Consider the following 13,332-nt stretch of genomic DNA (forward strand, 5'->3'; position numbering starts at 1 on the left):
TAATTTGACTGCTGTGGTAAAAACATGTTTATATGGGGAAGGTACCATCGCTGGTTTTGCTAAACAGCTCTAAATAAGCGCTTAATACCGTCCGCGCTGCATATTCCTCTCCCGTCATATTAAGTTTTCATTCGTTGTACGTCCAATCTAAAAATAGAAATACGACGTGATAATACACGAATCAAGTATCTCTTGGTATTTTAATTGGGCAGTTAGGCATAGCCGAGGATATCGTATGTCACACAAAAGGCGATTTATTTTTCTCAGAAATTAGTGCATTTTTTGAACCCAACGTGAAATTTAAGATTGGCATGAGAATAAATTTGACTTTGACGAGGCCTTAATGGATTTCCCTGGATTAACTCACTGACCATTTCTATGGATATATGCTGAAACCACTGTAACGTAAGAGGGCACAGAAATGAGCAGGGCACAGTTAATTTCTGTGTGCTCTAGTTAAGGACAGCGCTGGCAGCCAAGAGATAGGAAGATGTGCAGCAAGGTCAAACAAGGTTGCTGCTACAGTACAGCACAAATATCTCGACACTGGAGTAATACAGCTAATAAATGCCAAGCTTCTCTAGTATAAATTAAAACCCTAGAATACATTGATGTCACACAAACTGCAATATAAGGAAAAAAAATAATAATTGGAAGTTAGCAGTTAAATTGCTCATGTCAATGCTTAAGGCATACCTATTCAACATGGAATAAGCATTTTTTGGAGGGGGCCAACGCCCATATCTGCATATCTCCAAATCATTGCCCTCTGTGCATGGTACTGCTCATCAAATGAAACTGTAATGGTGTACTGCATATGCAATTAACAATACAGAATGTCTTAAAATATAGTTTATTGATAGATGATAACAATAAAAAACCTAACTAGGTGCGTAAGAGAAAGGAAGGGGCTTTTTTAGGGCCACAGAAAAGGTAATTATCAATTATCACGTTGAGAATTTTTACAAGTTTCAAACCCGTTATGTCATGGCTGGTAGATAAAGTCACATCCAAAATATGACCGTACTAGCATCAGTGGGTGGAGGCAATAAGACACCATAGCTCATGTTACTTGGCTAGAAAATCTATTAAAAAAACAAAACAAAAAACAGTTCTTTGTAGCTTCATTTTGGAGTCTTTTATAATTCACTGTGAGGAACGTCTTTACAAAATCCTAGAATAAAAAAAAAAAAAAAACTGGTCATATATCATATAAGCAACTATTATACCATTATTACCTAGTCAGTCACTGCGGTGTTCAACTTCCATGGTACTACTTGTATCTTACTTGCATCTTCCACCCATGGTACTACTAATACTACGTTGTCAATCTATTGTCAACTGGTTGGTCTCGTAAATGCAGTGCTTCTAGAAACATTGACTCACGGATGTTGCATGTGTGACCTGCAAGTAACATATCTGGCCTATAAATGTAAAATAATCTATGGTGGACAACTTATATCGGGAAACAGCTATTTCCTGGAAGTAGCATAGATACTTACAGTATATACTAATAGTATATACACTTCTACTAAGAGTATTCGAGTCAGCTACTTTTCACAAGGACATTGAAAAAGGGATCCATTGATTGGGCTAACATCGGATCAAAGTACATTACACGAGCAGCCATTTCCAGGTCAAATACAATTTCCAAGTGAAACTTTTCTCCTCTTTAATTGAGAATGATGACAGTGAAAGCGTGATTATTAATATTCAGATGCTGCGTATCCTAAAAGAAAATGCCATCTAATTTCCTTCCCATGAGATCTAACATTAAAATGAGTTCTTTCCAGTCTAAAGCATTTTGTAACAATTCAATATGACATAAGTAAAGTTCCTCAGCACATAGCGTAAGAGTATTTGGATTTGGCCTAAGTATGTATATGGAGATGTTTTACATGGTGCCAAAGCCATCGTAATGCACGCACCTGACAACTGCTGCGTGTAATATCCTACATACCGATTCATAGAACAACAGGGATGGGGCAGAAATGTTTCTAGTCTGGAAAACAGTATTGGTCTTCGAATAATTGTCCAGACATATCTGGAACTCGGGACTTTTGTGGTAGAGGATGGTGTAGAAGATAGGTTTCACTTTTTATCCACTTTTTTTTCCTTCCCTTCATTTTATTATTAAAATATTTTTTTGAGGTATAGAAGGTAACGTGTTGGATGAAAATGTATAGAATCTTCCTAATCTAATCAGATTCACACTTTTATAGACTGAAACATTAGATTTCTAAAAATAAGAACTTTGAAATAAAAAAATATGAATAATATTTTCATATATCATTACCTTTCTTTATACCATTTTGATAAAAAGTTTTATCTTTATAATGATCTGAAATATTACAATCCTGACTTCTGTAATTTTACTCTTGATTTGTATTATATAGCAAATTACAAAGAATCAATTGACAACCAATCCTCATCTTTAAAAAAAAATTAACTTTTTTACTAATTTTTTTGCTGACTTATTTGGCATATGTGACGGCCATTACAGAGATCATAAATAGTAGGATAAGGGATTAAATGGTATAAAACTAAGGCAGATTTTTATACTAGAAATGGGCCAAGTATACTTTTGGATTTCTTTTAAATTAACATATGATGTAAAATGAAGAGACTATAAATCTTCCTCATAACTGAACATGGAGAAGACGATAAGAGCGATATGTATGGGAACTACAAGTCCCATAATGCCCTGCAAAGTAATGAAAGGCCAGTAGTAGGAGAACAATCCTGATGAGCTATCATGCAGGCTAGAGTTGTCTTTGATCAATGTGAATTATAATCCACTTTCAAAAATGGAAATAGGAAAATCTTTGTCATTATAATGTATCTGATACAGATTTTAATTATATGGGTAATTAGAAAAACACGATTATGAAAGTGAAATAAAAATCATATAAAAATTAGTAATGCTTTCCCATACAAATATATAATCCTAGATAAAACACAAATTAATAAAATAAATAATTGGAAGGATTGCCTTTGTAATAAAATAAAAAACTCTGGAAATTATTTCTGTATGTATTGAAGCATATGTTCCAGACATAAGTGTAGATATTAAGAGCTGCATTTTTGTGCAATTAGTGACACGTTTGTGATAATCCAACTAACAATAAATTATTTTTTAGGACTGACAGAATCTTTAAAAAATATTAAATGTGCTGACTGTACATGTCACTAAATTGTATATACACAAATATAATCCCTTCTACGTGTATATATATATATATCTATATATACATATTTATGAGTTTCTTGCACAATCTTTAATCTCTGTCAATTGCTTACAAAAAAAACTTTATTTCTAGAGGTTTGCAAAAAAACACAAAAGAGACGTTTAGCCGTGCCTTCAATGTCATGATTACTCTAATCTAGCTCAGGCTTTTAGGCCTACATTCCTCAGGCACAATATAACCAAGAAAACAGTATACTGCCCTAAATGTCTTGCTACTTTAAGTGGCTTTGAAGAGTCACACCAGACTGGCTGACATGATTCTGACCATACAGGAGATTGCAGGCAGTAAATGTAGGTCCTGGAGACGGTATGATGTCTTATTACTATGCATGGCAAATACACTTTGTGGGAGTTGAGCTGTTCATCCGTTTCCAGCACTGTAAAGGGTGATAGTTTACCTGCAAGCTTCCATAGATGCAGCACTGTATAGAAAAATGTCAAAACTCCTATCAACTTCATTTACAACTCGAGCTGCACAAGAGGAGATCTATAAGCACATACTGTTAGGATTAAATATTTATTTAAAACCTCAGGGTTTTTTCTTTTACATACGAAGATCTCAAGCCTTCATTTTAAGATGTCATTGGTTCCAAAATCAATATTTTATCTTGGATACATAATGCATTTTCCCCCCTAAAACAGACTGGCTCTACGTGGTGAAGCAAACTACACCGCCTGACTGCTGAACACTGGCAAAGTGTGCTTGTTATTCATTACTAAAAAGACCAAATTGTCTGGAGTGCACTGCGTTCTGTTATTCTTCTGGTCATTAATATTTCAAGCCATGCCACTTATTTAATACACAAATTATCCTGGGCAAAGGGAGGAAAGAGGCTATGGCGGGCATCTTATTTCTTTGCAGAGAAATCTCAAAATAAGCAAGATGGTGGATTTTTTTCCCCCCTGATATGTAACATTACACTGAATGCAGTTACGTCCGCATATATTTTCTATAAAATGCTAACTAGAACTCTGGTTTCTTGTAGATTTAAGACAACTGTAAAAATGATGTGTTCAGAGAATGTCATTTGTGTAGGATTAATTTGGAGAAATGTAAATTTGCAGATTTCAGAGACAGAGGCCTACTGTGCACGATCACCGGCAGAAATATTACAAATAAGGCGCTGAATTTGGATCTGATTTCGTAAAGTAAAAGAAATGCGTCACCAGAACAATCATGGACACAAAGGGACACTTTTACAAGACTGTCCTAAAAATGTATAAATGTATTTTTAAAGAATTTCAATTTCGGTACAATGCAGCAAAATGATGACTCAACTCCAGAAGCGGAACGAGATCATAAACAATGTAAAGGCACTAGCTATACCAAAAACCTACCTGCTACTTCATTGCACAGCTTCTCGACAAAATTTTCAGTATCTTTGGTAATAAGTGAAATTATTTCCTCATCATTCTCCTCCACCACACTCTCACACTGCAAGAAATAAGTAACGTGTTGAAGAAACAAAAAAAGCTATGGTATTCCAACTTTCAACATTAGCTAAAGTAAAAAAAATGATATTTGTAAACCTGCATGTTTCCATGAATCTAAATAAATTGTGACATTAAAAATGATTAGCACTTTCCAGTATATAGTTGTTTAAACCCTGGTTATATTACTTTCAGTTTCTGGCCAATAAAAATCTAGCTGACTATAAAGTGAAAAAAAAATACATAATTTCATTAAAATCTACAATAAAAAAAAAAATCAATTCAATTCCTCATCAACAATTAAGATATTCTTAAAAAAAGAAAAAGAAAAAATCTTAACATGTACAAGCTACACCTAAACTAGAAGTTGCCAATCAACTCAGAAAAGTGCATACAATTTTTTAGTTTTTTTTTAAATGATTAAACACAAACCATAAAAAGAAAAGAAGATCTATACAACATATGTTAAACAACCAAATAGTAGATCTATACCTTACAAAGGAAAATGTATAATTCTTAACTCCTTTGTATTCAAAGTGATAGAAACTGTATTAAAATGTCTTACCGCATACTTTAGAGGATTGCTATCTCCGGGATTGAACTGGAAATTGTTAAAGTCAACTGAAGGGAACGCATCGTTATCTCTGGGAGCAAACCTTTTGAAAGACTTCTCCTTGGTATCAGGGTCTATGTAGAGGCTGTAGTCATCCATCTTCTCACATATTCCTTCTAAAACCTCTGTTAGATATACCTCAGATTTGACTAATGGAACCTGTAAGAAAAACATTAAGAGTTAAACAGCTTAGGACAGATTATTGCTGCACCAGACATAGACTACTTCTATAGTACAGTGATAAAGGCAACTTCAAAAGAGAAGGAAACACAAACTATTTTGAAATATCAGAAAATACAGTTACATAGTTTCCATACTACTTGCATGTGTGAGGGTTGTGAAAAACCTGTGCTCAGATTAGTTGTTGTGCGCCATCTCCAATGCAGCTGTTATATTGCTTCCCAGGGGCTTTGTGTAGAAAATAATAGCTTACAAAATGTAACTTCTCCCAGGTTCTACTGTTTCAGCTTTATTTCATAACAGCTGGTCCATGTCTTTGTCTCATTCGCTTTCCTCCTGAATTAAGTAAGAGTTCAAGAAGCTTTTACAAACTACCTACGTACTTAGCGAGTGTCTCCACAGCAAATACTCAAAGGGTCAAAGAGCACCCAGTACTCTTGGTAACTGGGACAAAAAGCTCACTCCCCAGTCTAGACAGGTCAAGGTGCAAGATGGTCCTATCTCTGTTGCTTCTTCCGGAATGGGGGTGTGAAGTGAAGCCAAGTGCACAGTAAACAATACTGATGCATCTTTGGGCCTTTCCAAAGGCTTTCTCTCCACCCTCTGCTGATCAAAGTAGGAAGTTTTCATGACAACCACAGTCAAAGGGGTTGAATCGCAAATGAACTAGATTTCTGCAATGTTGATATATCCAGTCTCTATTGTCTCCTTTCAGACACAGTATGAACCCTTCCGGTCTCAATGACTACATTATAGAGGCACTTTCACATGTGTGCTTCATTTACACAAAGGGTTTCCTTGCTTCACCACCATCTGGACACAAATCAAATAAATACAGGCTGGAGAATTAAAATTTGTGGCTAGCTTTTATTGTTTCATTCATGCGCCATTTAAAATTCAGCCTTCTGGATGTGACATTTGTTTCTCAGAGTGAAAAAAAAAAAGAACACAAAGGAAAACGATATTTGCCTTCAGATTGCAAGACTGTTTACCAAAAATAAAACATAAAAACCTAAAAGTTGTAAAAAAAAAAATTGTACAAAAATTCTAAATCTGTTTGTATAATGCACTTTTCATGTTACCCCTGGAGAAGCTAGAATGCCTTTCATTAAAACTAAACTCCTACTTAAAACTTAAAGAATTTGTAAAACTTCTTGAAATACGAATTATTGAAAATGAAAAGCCAGTAAATATTAAAGGTGTTCCCTTGGATTTACATATTGATGACCTATCCTTAACTACACAGCTCACCAAGCACAGCGCCGCACATTAGATAGCGGCTGTGCTTGGTATTGCAGCTCAGCCCCATTGAAGCGCGCCTAGGACATGTGGCAGATGCATGTATGGGCAGCACGGTGGCTCGGTGGTTAGCACTTGTGCCTTGCAGGGCTGGGGTCCTAGGTTTGAATCCGACAAGGACAACATCTGCATGGAGTCTGTATGTTCTCCCCGTGTTTGCGTGGGTTTCCTCCGGGTTCTCCGGTTTCCTCCCACACTCCAAAAGACAGACTGATAGGGAACTTAGACGGTGAGCCCCATTGGGGACAGCTTGATGCCAATGTCTGTAAAGTGCTGCAGAATATGTCAGCGCTATATAAGTGCATAAAATAAATAAAATAAATGTGTCTAAAGCTCAAAGAAAGTGACATACATGAAGACTGGATTGGCCTTACATTGCATGGCATTTGGTATAAGGAGTAAAAAAATAACCACTTCCACAAACTCAATGAAAGATTAGAGACTCATAGTTGCGGTATGTAACAGCTCTGAGTAATTTAATTTTTAAACTGAAAGCTTCATCTTGAATTGGGTCAAACTGTCCAAAAACTGGCAAAACAACTTATTAGGTTAAAGGGGTTTTCCGAGATTTAAATATTGATGACCTATCTCGGAAAACCCTTTTAACTGCATCCTAAGTATTTATTATAGCAGCTTTTTGACCAAAGTCAGGCTGGCCAAAGCCTCTACATGATAGGCAGATGTGTTGTTACATATGGCAATAATCATTCTTAGATCAGTGATGCAGGATAGATATGAATAAATAATGTAAATCAATCTCTGGGCCAAAGGAGATCATCTATTCTTTTGCCCTAGCTGTGGATCAAGTGAATATTTCTTTATGCAGAGAATGAGGTGTGACAATATGGTATCACTCAATAAATAAGTGGGCAAGAAGAACCCCACAGCACCTCAGCATCATGAGACTTTGGCCTCGGCCCGCAAACACCGACCCTGTGGCAGCCGCAGCGGATGGCGGACCCATTCACTTTAATGGGTCCGCGATCTGCCCGTTCCGCAGATGTTCTATCTTTTTGCGGAACGGAAGTACGGGACGAAACCCCACGGAAGCACGCCGTAGTGCTTCCGCAGGTTTCCGTTCCGCGCTTCCGTTCCGCACCATTTCGTATTCTTGAAGTGAATGGGTTTGCATCCGTGATGCGGAATGCCCACAGAACGGCGCCCGTGTATTGCGGATCCGCAAATGCGGTTCACAATACGGCAACGGGCAGCAAACGTCCGTGTGCAGGAGGCCTTTAAGTAATATCTGTGGAATGAGAGACTGACCCGTACACTGGGTCTTTAAAATTACGTGAAGAAGGGGGAGGGGTGCAATTTTTTAATCAATCCATAAAAAAATAATACAAAAATAATAATAAAACTTAGTAATCCAATATTTATGCACAATTTTCCAGTTATATGAATGCAGGCCTGCGGTGTAAACAATGTAATAATATTGAATGCCACATAGAGATTTTTTCTTTCATTTATACCCACATTTTACTGGATGTAGTCAAGTCAACCAGGGACATTTATCATTTTGAGATAGTTTGTGTGTCTGGTTTTGCATTGTGTGGTTGTGCCAAATTTATGAAAAGGCACCCAATTTACATGTATTTTGCGCAACTGCATTCTGTGACTTTTCTGATAATGTAGTCTAAAACAGGCGTAAAACCATTCCCTTGTCCTAAACAGAACACTTTGCAGCAAATCTTGCCATGCGGTATTTTTTGTGACAGTTTTACACCAACAAAAAGATGTACGTCTATTAGTAAATTACCCCATTGTGTTTATTTAAAGACTATGTACACCTTGGGGGGCATTTTGTTATAATTGCATTCTACTCATTTTGAGCTACAAATCATGTTTTCAATTGGACTTTATTAAAAATATAGAGTCCTTTTTTTTTGTACAGAGCTGACAAGTTCTTGTAGCAGCCGCTGGTTTTTCTCTCTTTTCCATCACACCACGAGCTGACGGGCTTCTTCTCTCTGCTCTCTGACATTATAAACACTCATTATAGCTCAGTTCTTATCTTACTGAATGAAAGAATGTTGGTTAAATAAGTGTTTATGACCTCTTAGTAGTTTAAAGATAAGGGTTATTAGATGATAAGCACAAAGTGAAACTACCAGTTACGGTTAACTCTTTGTAACAGAATGACTCAATATTTTTTAATAAAGGCCAATTGAAAATAACATTTTAGCCAACAATGAGTAAAATGGAATTAAACAAAATTTGCATCTGAGGTGTACATAGCCTTTAATGGATTTTAAAAAGATGATCCAGTGAAAATATATATTTGCTTTTAGTATGTCACCACCTAGTGTTCAAACTGTACAGAAATGTGCACTTCCATCTGCTGAGTGCTGGTGGACACACACGCTCAGTCACTCTCCCCAAAGCCGCTAGTTCTGTGCATAGTGATTCTGTGTTCAATGCACAGCAGCCAACAGAAATGGCTTCCTGCTTGTCCAGAAGGAGCAGAGCTTCTTCAGTAACACGGCAATATAGTTGAGAAGCTTTTCAGCTTGAGGAGTTGGAAAGTAACAAGTCAGTGAAGAAAGGACACATTCATCTAAGAGTCCACCCTGAGCACCAAATATTAGCAGCACCTCCAAGGGGCACACCTGCAAGCAAAAGATGATGAAAACTGTAAAAAAAAAAGTCCACTTTCACCAATGTGAATGTGCCTAAACCTTCTTGCAAAATTTGGAGCAATTTAATGCTTATTTTTTTATTTTACACATCTTTGTTTTAGAAACATCTCCTGCACCTAGTGGTCAAGAGGGCCTGACTTAGTGGGAAAGAGTTGTGGTCCAACATGCAACATTTTGCACAAAATTGCAGTAAAAACCGGGTTGCAGAGTAAGCCAACCAATCGGTGGCATAAAGTTAGACAAAAGTGTCTATAGCCCTCCACCACATTTGTCATCCAGTCTGAGCTCATGTGATAAAGCCGGCGCATCTTCAGAATGCCTGAAAAAAGTTTATGGTGTCTACAAGATTAGTAAATCTGCAGAGAAAATTACTTTTAAAACGGCTCTAACTCCCCTCGCCAAAGAGAGATTTTGTTTGGCCATATATTTCTTCCAATTGTAAGGCAAAAGTAGTATTATATGCAGGACATTCAAATGAATGCCTTACAATACAATTAACGTAGAAGCCACGTCCACCAAAGTGGGAACGGTGGAAGCCCGTTTTAGGGGGCTCTAACTCTCCTTTAACACCAAGGAGAAATTTTGTTTGGCCATATATTTTTGTAAGGCAAAAGTAGTAAAATATGCAGGACATCCAAATGAATGCTTTACAATATAATTAATGTAGAAACCACGTCCACCAGAGTGGGATCCGTTCTTCAGCCTTGTCTCCCAGCTCTGGTTTTTAGTGTAAAGTGCCTCCATAGCGTTCACAGTAGTGCATATGGGCAGGGTAGTTAATGGGACAGTAGTGCATATGGGCAGGGTAGTTAATGGGACATTATTTGACAGGCCATCAATAATCTCAGGCAAATAAAAGCATTCACAGCGATCTTTTCAATAAAATAATCACATTGGGGTAGATTTCTTAATCCTAATATTTAGACGGTGTAATATATTAAATAGTTTAAAGTGCGCCACATTAGTGAAACATTCGGTGCATGTTTAGACACATGTCTAACTATTAGTTGGCTTAGAGATTGGCACACTGTAAAGGAGTTGCCCAATGATAACAACATATCCCCTATTGATAAATGCTGATCACGAATATGTTCCCTCATTTGAATAGAGTGGCAGACCCCGCCAATCATACACTTGTCATGGGACAACTTCTTTATGCCACGCCCATGCAATGTTAAGCAACACCCCTTTCGTATTAATGGGGTTATCCAGGTAAAGATAATGATAACCTATCCTCAGGTCCAGTCCTGGCACCCCCACAGCTTTGCAAGCACAGAGCTGTACATTGTATAGCGGCTGTGACTGGAATGTGACATTCACTTTAATGGGGCTGAGCTCCAACTAGGCCATGTGACTGATGTACGTTGAAGTCACACAGCCTAGAAAGAGGCCGCGACACTCACGTAACGCCGGCCTCTTAACAGCTGATTGGTGGGGTCCCCCCATGTTGAACCCCCACTGATCTGATATTGATGACCTATCCAGTAGATAGGTCATCAATATAAATTACCTGATAACCCCTTTAAGTCATACCCCTAATGCAAAAATGATCAAAAACACATAATAAATGTGGTACAAAACATGTACGCCAACTTTTTATTTTTTAAAGTCTATTCATTGAAGCACTACATATACTCAAATATTAGTGAGAACATATAATGCAACATTATATACAATATAAAAAAAAAATTACCCAGTCATAGGCTGTAAACTAAACATATACAGTGATCCCTCAAGATACAATGGCCTCAGGATACAATATTTTCAACATATAATGGTCTTTTCTAGGCCATCGTAAGTTGAAACCAGACTCAACATACAATGTCTCAGACTCAGATCCAACCAATCAAGGTCACTTCTCTGGTATAATAGCTATATTAATTGCTAGTTAGCAGCTATTCCTGACTGTTAGATGTAAGGACTTGTTTTATCTGTCTTAGTTATCGGCTTATTTTTCTTAAATCTTCATTTTCTCTTATCTTCGAAGACATTTTGCGGCTTTGGAACCGATTACTCAAGTTACAATGGTTTCAACATACAATGGTTGTCCTGGAACCAATTACTACTGTAACTTGAGGAACCACTGTATAAGCCTTTTATTTTCCAAATGTACTAACTCAAAAACTACTCATTTCCAAACTTCATACAGATCGAGTTATTCTTGTATATTTAAAATGTCTCATCATACAACAAATTAATGTGGCAGAGATGTAACAATATATGCACTGACATCCAAATGATAGTTCCAAAGACTGGTACTGGAAGAAATATAAAGTGCCCCAGTTCAATACACAGGGAATTGACGAAGATCCACACCACAAACATTTAGTTAGTCCTGCATTGATTTCTCTGCTTGCTTCCCTGGTCTGTATTGTGCCCCTGGAGAGCAGATTCTGTGTACATGTTCTACGTACAACAAAGACATTTCACCTCATGATTTCAATGTACACCCTTTGGCTGGTTTGTTTAAGCATAAAGAATACCCATTAGAATATATATCACGGGGCCCACAACGAGCCTAAAAACTGATTCTAACCAAAACTGTGTACAGACATATTACAGAATAACGTCTATACCATTTGCTAGGGTTAGAGGAACGTTCTGGCAGGACTTTACACATATTTCAGATTTTTCTAGCTTTCACTAACGTGCACCATGGCTCGGGCCTGCATTCAACTCAATGCAGATGTTGACAGGAGGAGTCAGGGACAGTAAGGAGAAGGAGAAGGAGAGACAAGAGGACCACAGCTCCAAAAGATGGCTGCTACTCTCTGGATTCATCTACAGACATGAGATAAATTATTGGTGGCTTACCAGACGTGTATGAATGATTTAGCCTAGGCTTAGTTTCCTTTTTTTTCTTTTTCTCCTTACAAGCCTTTTTTGGCATTACTTATTCATTTGGATTTTCATTTTCTATATGGGAATCTCCAGCATGGAACCAGTTTAAAGGTCGTAGTAAAGATTTCCACGTTTGGAAATATTCTCCTACAACAACTGTAGCCTGCCACAGTGTCTCCAAAAGAGTTAGGCCCTTTCAGATGTGCGGGTGTCACGCTGTGGACTGTCAGCGCAGCACCCGGCCTGAACTTCCAGCATGGTTGGGGTCGCATAGCATTATATTGATTTATGATGCTACGTAACTCTTACAGTTCTGGAATGTATTGGATAACACTGACATAATTCTCATAAAACTCTAAGGGTTACATAGCATCATAAATCAATATAATGCTATGCAACCCCGGCAGTGCTGGAAGTTCAGGCCGGGTGCTGCACTGAGAGTCCGGAGTGTGACACCAACTCGTCTGAAAGGGGTCTTAGGGGAGTTATAATAGCTAATTTTTGCACACTCCAGTAGCCAAGTACCATGAACAGTGGCAACCAGAGTGTTCTCGATACCAGTTGAAGCCATAAACCATGCCTTGATAACAGAGTCACTATCGTACGCTGAGCCCAAATATGAAACTGCCTGATCTGTTGCTTGTGCGCTTGGCATGTGCGTATAAAAAATTGGCATGTGCGTATGTATTCACCCCCTTTGTTAGGAAGCCCATAAAAAGCTCTAGTGCAACCAATTACCTTCAGAAGTCACATAATTAGTGAAATTATGTCCACCTGTGTGCAATCTAAGTGTCACATGATCTGTCATTACATATACACACCTTTTTTGAAAGACCCCAGAGGCTGCAACACCTAAGCAAGAGGCATCACTAACCAAACACTGCCATGAAGACCAAGGAACTCTCCAAACAAGTAAGGGACAATGTTGTTGAGAAGTACAAGTCAGGGTTAGGTTATAAAAATAATAACCAAATATTTGATGATCCCCAGGAGCACCATCTATCATAACCAAATGCAAAGAACATGGCACAACAGCAAACCTGCCAAGAGACGGCTGCCCACCAAAACTCACAGAACGGGCG

The 13,332-nt window shown here is 37.7% G+C and overlaps 1 protein-coding gene across 2 annotated transcripts in view; it reads right to left on the reverse strand.

The window, feature by feature from the left end:
* Positions 1-839: 839 nt before the first annotated feature.
* The window catches only part of CNPY1 (canopy FGF signaling regulator 1), a 159,906-nt gene continuing 147,413 nt past the window's right edge, over positions 840-13,332 (reverse strand). For both annotated transcript variants that reach the window (XM_040434156.1, XM_040434157.1), the window contains exons 4-6: positions 5,244-5,450; positions 4,586-4,682; positions 840-1,174 (exon numbers count right to left, since the gene is read on the reverse strand). In XM_040434156.1, the coding sequence (XP_040290090.1) occupies positions 1,140-1,174; positions 4,586-4,682; positions 5,244-5,450 (339 nt within the window). In that variant the 3' untranslated portion in view covers positions 840-1,139. The remainder of the gene's footprint in view (positions 1,175-4,585; positions 4,683-5,243; positions 5,451-13,332) is intronic.

Source organism: Bufo bufo, chromosome 5, assembly GCF_905171765.1.
Source record: "Bufo bufo chromosome 5, aBufBuf1.1, whole genome shotgun sequence".
Taxonomy (NCBI): Eukaryota; Metazoa; Chordata; class Amphibia; order Anura; family Bufonidae; genus Bufo; species Bufo bufo.